Source organism: Papilio machaon, chromosome 20, assembly GCF_912999745.1.
Source record: "Papilio machaon chromosome 20, ilPapMach1.1, whole genome shotgun sequence".
Classification (NCBI taxonomy): Eukaryota; Metazoa; Arthropoda; class Insecta; order Lepidoptera; family Papilionidae; genus Papilio; species Papilio machaon.
In genome coordinates, this window is record NC_060005.1 from 1,223,482 (window position 1) to 1,232,170 (window position 8,689).

The 8,689-nt window shown below is 32.8% G+C and overlaps 1 protein-coding gene across 1 annotated transcript; it reads left to right on the top strand.

Moving 5' to 3' along the window:
* Nucleotides 1–986: 986 nt before the first annotated feature.
* Nucleotides 987–5,179, top strand: LOC123722147 (odorant receptor 49a-like; the record flags this gene model as incomplete). The annotated part of the gene is made up of 9 exons (XM_045682989.1): nucleotides 987–1,219; nucleotides 1,925–2,012; nucleotides 2,487–2,657; nucleotides 3,025–3,100; nucleotides 3,173–3,317; nucleotides 3,529–3,628; nucleotides 4,254–4,367; nucleotides 4,744–4,899; nucleotides 5,126–5,179. Coding segments are annotated over 9 exons (1,137 nt in total), but the record flags the coding sequence as incomplete, so codon positions are not given.
* Between the last annotated feature and the right edge of the window lie 3,510 nt (nucleotides 5,180–8,689).

Consider the following 8,689-nt stretch of genomic DNA (forward strand, 5'->3'; position numbering starts at 1 on the left):
TATTACTTTAATCAATTTAATGGTAATATACTACTAAATTAAGAGTCGTAGCGTAGAATTTTGCAACTAAAGCTACACTAAGTGTCACGCTTAGTGACCAAATTATGAATGACTACGGCAGTCAATGTTAAATTAATTTATTAATAGTAGTAGAAAGAACTAAAAACATCTGTTACTGAAATGACTCGCCTGGTGAAATATCACGACAACACTGAAAACTGGTGTGAAGTGGAAGTGATGCCTCGTTATGTCTAATTAGTGGATTCTGGAGTGCTTATTTTAATGGTTTACTACCCACTTTTTCCTTATAAAGAAAGGATGTGAAAGGAAAATGGATTTTGTAAGGTAGGGGACAAAACAAGAAGAAAATTATGCTCTTTATGTGCGACTCTTCCTCTCTCGATTAAATGTAGGCAACTCATCTGCAAATACAGATATTTATGGGCAGCTGTTACTTCGCTATTTCTGTCGAATTCAGTTGACCGCTTGCTCGTTTACCATCATTTACTATAAAAAAAATAATTACACAATGCTTAATTTTTCTACTTGAATATCTTAGTATCAATCATAACATTTAGTTCAATAAATGATTGCAATTATCTTTAATTAATCAAATTATCTACAGCCTGTACATTATAATTTTTTTTGGGAATAAAATGTACTTTGTAATGTGCCAGTGTGATGTTAGTACGTATTTTGCGTTTAAAATTACGTATCAGTAATGTTAAAATATTAAAATAATTTAAAAGATATTAAAAAAATAATAATTTAACAAAAGACAAGTAAAGTTTTAAGTTTTCATTTCAACAAATTTGGAACGATTTTAATTTGAATAGAATATAAAGATTTAGAAAACAAAAAAAGAAAACATTCGAATGTAACATAATTATTTTTAAAATACAATTATATATTCAACAAAAGAAAATCATTAAATTAAAATAAATTTATTTGTTCATTAAATTAAAAAAAAGAACATTAAAGTAAAAATGAATGATGAAATAAATTTATTTCATTTCATATCTTGGCAAATTAAAACTTTAAAATATCTCGGTATCTGGTTTCGTATACAACCAGTAAATAAAATAAAATTCTTCATAATCATTTCTACTAAAATAATTATTCTGATTGTTGCTTTTATTATACCAGCGGGAGGTCAACTCGTTTATTTATCACGTTTAATATTTTCCGGGAAGGCTCAACTTCAAGAGGTAGCTGGGATGTTAGTATACTGATCTTACTAATATTATAAATGCGAATGTTTAGATGGATGGATGTTTCTTTGAAGTTATCTCCTAAACTGCTCACTGAATCTCGATTATATATGGCATAGATGTAGAGCAGTGATTCTCAACCACTGTGCCGCGGCACTTTTGTGTGCCGCCAAATTTCAAAAGTGTGCCGCCAAATTTTGCAAATATATAATAATGTTAATATTATTAAATTATATAATTTAAAAAGAAAACTGTGTCTGTATTTCTTTGCATAAAAGAACAATGACAGAAAAATAGTTGAGAAAAAATTAGCGTCTATAAATGTCATATAGATACAATTAATTTTATACAGTTGATAAACTATTTATGCAGTGTATTGAAGTATCGTAAGTACATAATTTTTATCTTTTTCTTTGTGTGCCGCCAAATTTTGAAATCGTTAAATATGTGCCGCAACAAAAAAAAGGTTGAGAATCACTGGTGTAGAGCATAGTCTGGAAGAACACATAGGCTACTCTTGTTTTTTTTTAATTCAGCGAAGACGGAGTCGCGGGCCGCAGCTAGTACTATTATACTAATACTTTGCTTAAATAAATTTAATTTAAGTAATATGACACCTAATTTTATTGTTTAAAATATTTTTAAGTTCATTATTTAAACATTTAAAGTTGTTTCTAATAAAATATAAAAATAATTAAATTTTTTGTTGCCAGAATAAATTTAATTTTAACGGAATTATTGATCATAATCAAACTATTTCATTTATATTGTAATCGGATAAATCTTTACAAATTAATGGATAAAATAAATCAAGATGATTTTTATAATTACTCCAAGAACCATACAAGAAGTTTGAAAACGTCCATAAAACATTCCAGGAGACTGTACATATGTTTATTTGCCAGTTGCAGTTTGGATGTCGCAGGTAAGTCGCAGAATGGAAATTAAAAATATTAACACGTAATTAAAATTAACAATCTTACTTCTTACTTACTCGTATATTATAAATGCGAATGTTTATATGAATGGATGGATGAATGTTTGAAAGTTGGAAGGATCCAGTACGGCTCTACGGATCTTGATGAAATTTGGCACAGTTGTAGAACAAAGTCTGGAAGAAGACATAGGCTATTTATAAAGTTAATTTTTTGAATGCCAGAGACAGAGTCGCGGGAGACAGCTAGTACATAACTAATCATTCACTAAAACATAACATATTACCATACAAACCTTCATCTCTTATTCCATATTGTTATTTTGCTCCCTTTTGCACAGTCGCGCGCGTCTAGTCGCTTAGTGGAAAAGAGCCTTAAGTGCAGATTGTTTTCAGTTCACTTGGTAGTAGCCCCAGCCCTGCGCAGGTTCCGAGTGTTGCCAGTGAAGATGGATTTTGTTTACATCGACGTTAACGATGAGCCTTACTTCAAATATGTTTTTATATATCAGGTACATTTTATTTAATTTTTTAAAAAATAAACCTTTATTTTTTAAATTGCCTAAAGCTATAGAAATTTCTTAAGAAATAAGTAAACATATCATAACAATTTATTTACTTTTTTAATCTGCTTCTCTGATGAGAGCAAAATGATCTATAAGTCTCATTATAATAAATAAATAATAATTATTATTTTACTCCTACAACATCCTGACACAAGTATGTCCTTACTTAAAAGGATGCCTCAACCTAAGATACCTATATAACAATTATGTTTTGAAATAAAGAAAAATATGTTATTATTATTACAACAGTGTACGGTCAGAATTAGAAGGACTTTTTTTAATTAACTGTTTTTTTTTAATTATTCTATTTTAGATTTTGTACAAGCCAGTTATTGTGCTCACCTTCGTGGCATTGAAAACATTATCTTGGTCCTGTATTATATTTGCAAGTATGAATTATTATTGATTATTTTTTATTACCTTGTTGAAAAAATCGTAATAAAAAAGTTCAACATTTTCAGGTAATCAATTGGATAATTTACGACATAATATAAAAAATATGAATTCGTCTTTGAAAAATTTCATGAAGAAAAATAGTTGTGATAAAAATTTTGTTTTCAAAGAAGTCTTTAAAAATTGCGTAAAACATCATAACTACATTTTAAGGTACAAAAGTAATATTTATATCCGTATATAGTAACTGTGCTAAAATCTTTTTTTCCTAAAAAAGACTTTCAATGTACCAGATAAGGTTTAATTTCCAGTGATTACTAAAACTACACTGCTTTTGAAACTTAAATTTGCAGCACCAGAAATTCTGTCTTTTTTAAATCGTGCCATAAGAAATATAACTGTAATTATTAATATTTACTTTTAGTTTTGTGGAATTAATTCAAGAGACATTTGGAGGTCAATTTTCGTTGACGTTAATCTTCAATGCTTGTATAATATGTTCCACGTCGGTACAGTTCTTCTCGGTAAGAAAGCTTCGCAGTAGTTTACACTGTTGAAACAACTGTACAACAGTATATTGTTAACTCAATTTTATTAAAGGAAGTGAGAAGGATTTTAACAGTGGTACATACCACAACAGCGATACTTGTTGGGTACCCGAATGGGTGCAATACCACGACCACACAGAAGACAGGCGTGAAGTGGTAGGAATCCCGTATACAGGTTGAGCAGTGCGAATGCCGAAGGCCTTTTAGACCATGCTCCCTTCTCATTCTTTTCTTATAAACAAATGATGGGAAGGGGAAGTGGACTTGGGGGAGGAGAGGACGCATAGAAAGGGGAACTTTTATTTTTCTGTGCGCCAGCAATCTGCAAGTGCGGATATCTATGAGGCGAATTCAGATGGCCGCTTGTTTATTCGTCACCATAAAACATAAATAATACAAATATCATACCATTTTAACTTGAGTACAATTTGTAATTGTTTTGTAATAATTCTCTTTATATCGACACTTTATCAATGTGGAACATTATGTCGATCCACTAACACATCCACTAACAAATGTCGTAGAATATTGAGGTACCTAATTATGTTTTTATTAATATTGATACATTTAAATACAATTATTTTAATTAAACAATTTATAGATCCAGTGTCCCTCTAACAACATAAGCGAGTTTACTTGGGTTTTCGCATTCATGTTTATATTTGCGATGATACTGTACGTTGATTCTTATTACGGTGACGCGATTACAACTAAGGTAACGACATTGTTTTCCATCTCTAGTTAGCATTAGTATATAAACCTCTTAATGTGTTACTAAAAAACTGATTCAGTTGTTTTCAATCTGGGGGTCGCGACCTATCACAGGGTCCCGACCTTCTGTGGGGTCCCGAAGCCCCGAATAACTTCGACAGATTTTTGTTTATCAACATTCAATTAACATTAAGAGCGAACAGATACTATGTGAATTATTGAGTTTTTTGCTCGCCCATTTCAGGGGGTCGCAACATAATAATTTTAGGGGGTCGTGTTTTGTACAATGTAGTAAAACACTAGTGGCACTTACAAAAGGTCGTATTTGTAGTGTGATTATCATTAAATCCATTTTTAACTGTCATTGTAATTTAATTTAGAATTTTGCGATATCTGAAGCGATATACTCATACCCATGGGTCAATTTGTCGCCGCAACTGAAACGAAATGTGCAGTTATTTATTGGCAAAACACAAGTACCTTTGGTTATTAAAACATCCATACTAGTTCCAGTTTCTTTGGATACATTTACAAAGGTAATTCATTCGTTGTAGAAATTATGCACATTAAGTGTATAAGTTTTTTTTTTTTTTTTTAATAAAAAATTAAAATAATGAAAACGGACAGTAATATTTTTACAATGAACAAATCATGAAAATAAAACTTTCAATCTTATATTTCATATGTAATCAGATTCTTCGAATACATTTCAAATTCAAAAAGCTTTAATAAAATATTTAATTTTTTAATCAACTTATACAGGTCATGAATTGGACATACAAAGGATTTGCGGTTTTAAATCAAATGAAGGCATAACAGCATTTAAAATGAACGTAACTTACTTTAAACTTTTTAATTCTTTATATAATAATAATGCACAAACTACAAGAAGTATTGATCACGTAGAAATGTTTCTACGTTTGCCTTTGGAATAAAAAGGTACTTTGAATTACTAAAAACACAAGAATTTCAACTTTTGATGTATGTAAGTTTCTTTCACAATACGGTTATTATATGAAATAAAGTAACGTATTAAAAAAGTGTCATTGTTTTACTTTTTTCCATGTAAATCTACTCCAGAAACGTTACAAAAAGAAACATAAAACAATAATTTTTCCTCAGTCTCTGAAAAATCAGAAATAATATATATTTTTTTTTATAAGAGAAGGGGGCAAACGAGCAGCGGGAACACCAAGGTGTTCATCGACGCCCATGGACATCTGCAATACCAGAGGAATCACAGATGCGTTGCCGGCCTTTGAGAAGATGATACGCTCGCTTCTTGAAGGACCCTAAGTCGTAGCGGTTTGGAAATACCGCCGAGGACAGACCATTCCACAACGCGGCGGTACGCGGTAGAAAGCTACGCGAAAACCGCACGGTTGTGGATTGCCAGCCATCGAGGTGGTGTGGATGGAACTTGGCGGTCTGTCGGGTCGTCCGATGACGGAACTCGGCGGCAGGAATTGTTCCAAACAACTCTTCTGAGCACTCCCCGTGGTAAATACGGTAGAAAATGCAGAGGGAACTAACGTCCCTCCGCAACGCCAGAGTGTCGAGCCGATCAGTAAGAACTCGGTCGTTGACGATTCGAACCACTCTCCGTTGTATGCGGTCAAACGGAAGAAGCTGGTACTGGGGTGATCCCGCCCAGAGATGCGAGCAGTATTCCATGTGGGGCCGAACTTGCGCCTTATAGAGCTGAAGGCGATGGCCCGGTAGGAAATACTGCTTCGCTCTACCGAGCACACCCAGTTTTACATGTACATGTTTTGTACACGTGTTCCGGCAACAGAATCCACGTTTATACCTATATCTTGTGTCAGTGAGTCTAAAAGTAATTGCAATAAAATATTTGATTTAAATTAATGAGACAAAAACAAAGATCGCTCATGGCGCAAGAAATACAACAACATTCAAACTTTATGACTGCTCGTGCTTAGCTATACTCATAAAATTGTCTGGAGACGAGAACTTAGGAAGGGTAAATATAATTTTATTGTGCGTATTCTACTCTCAAGATAAACTCATCTGCCACCTTTTAAAGTGTTGGATATGCCTTTTGTCAACGGTCACTTCGCAATTTTATCTAAATCTAACGCCTTTAGCTCGTTTGTTAGCTTTTTGTAGAAAGAAATAGGTGGATGCGCACTTGGGATGTAAGAAAACACGGGTGAAAATGCCCCACGCACCTCTGCGTACCTAAAATATGTTGTACGCAGTGTCTAGTGTAAAATTTCGAGCCTCTAGTAAGTTGGGATGGCACTGTAAGAGACGCTCTGGGCAAAAGAATCTTCCTTTGTACAATCAGCCTTGCTTGTTCTAATAATAAGGGCATCGTAAATTAAATACGAATACAGAAGAAATATATATTTTAATACTTTGATATATTAAATTTACACATTTTTGCCTGATATATGATAGTTGTAAACTTTCATAAGTAGAAACACGAATTAAAAAAAATAAAAGTTTACGACAGAAATAAAAGAGACTAAGATATTATTATGGCATTAACAAATTTATTTTGTTAATGCCTTCATTTTGTAAAAAAAAAACACTTTTTATCAAACTTGACATTTGAAATGATGCTTTGTTTAGCAATTTTGATAATATTTGAGACGCTTGACGAATAAACCAGACAAACAAATATTGTTTACAAAAAAAAATGTACAATTATTTGAATAAAAATCGTCTAACAAATTGTATCTGGTTATAAAATTGGAAGAATTTGTTCGTAGCGGCCCAGTTGGAATTATAAACAATAGGTAACAACCAACAAGTTGGCAAACAAGGCCAAGGAGAGTAAAACATAAACCAAAAAGCTATTGTCTTATTCACAATGGTTTTGGCAAGTTCCCAAAATATTGTGTGTTTAACAAGATAAAGTTTACAACTCTGTATACATAAATTCACAATCTATATATATAAAAGAAAGTCGTGTTAGTTAAACTATTTATAACTCAAGAACGGCTGAATCGATTTGACTGAAAATTGGTGGGCAGGTAGCTTAGAACCAGGAAACGGACATAGGATAATTTTTACCCCGTTTTCTATTTTTTATTCCGCGCGGACGGAGTCGCTGGTAAAAGCTAGTCTATATATATATAAAAGAAAGTCGTGTTAGTTACACTATTTATAACTCAAGAACGACTGAATCGATTTGACTGAAAATTGGTGGGCAGGTAGCTTAGAAGCAGGAAACGGACATAGGATAATTTTTACCCCGTTTTCTATTTTTTATTCCGCGCGGACGGAGTCGCGGGTAAAAGCTAGTCTATATATATATAAAAGAAAGGCGTGTTAGTTACACTATTTATAACTCAAGAACGGCTGAATCGATTTGACTGAAAATTGGTGGGCAGGTAGCTTAGAACCAGGAAACGGACATAGGATAATTTTTACCCCGTTTTCTATTTTTCATTCCGCGCGGACGGAGTCGCGAGTAAAAGCTAGTATAATATAAAAGAAAGTCGTGTTAGTTACACTATTTATAACTCAAGAACGGCTGAATCGATTTGACTGAAAATTGGTGGGCAGGTAGCTTAGAACCAGGAAAATGACATAGGATAATTTTTACCCCGTTTTCTTTTTCTTTTTTTTTATTCCGCGCGGACGGAGTCGCGGGTAAAAGCTAGTTTCTAATATTAAAAAGTAAATAGTTTGCTTGTACTTTGATCTGTTCTTACACAATTTAATTGGAAAGTAACTTTCTTAATGTCAGTACAGCAGCCACCTGCCATAGAAGATGAAACCTAACTAAGAAAATAAAAATAATGTTTTAGCGTGAGTTACGTAGCCACCAATAAGCATAAGCTTATCATAAGCACCCATTTAGGTCTGATAACATTCATATTATACTAGCTGTCGCCCGCGACTCCGTCCGCGCGCAGTTAAAAAATGGGGGGGGGGTTATGAAAAATAGATGTTGGCCGATTCTCAGACCTACTGAATATGCTCACAAAATTTCATGAGAATCGTTCAAGCCGTTTCGGAGGAGTACGGGAACGAAAACTGTGACACGAGAATTTTATATATTAGATTACAAAGCTTTATTGTATTCTTATGTTTTCCTTAGAAATAAGTTCGATAGAATGTTCAGTTCGCTTGTAACCTTCTTAGAGTCTTATAAAATAAATAAATTATATTTTTAAAAGCCTTATCCCTGACCGCACGACATAACTCGTGTTAAAGAAATTTCGCATATTTTGCCCTTCATTCTTTCTTTATTAAATTACCTACTTGTTATAAGCTCGTTAATTTAAACTTGGTCAAACGAAGCATATTATTGAATTCAAAATCCCGAATTTGATGTTAAAAATTTACCAG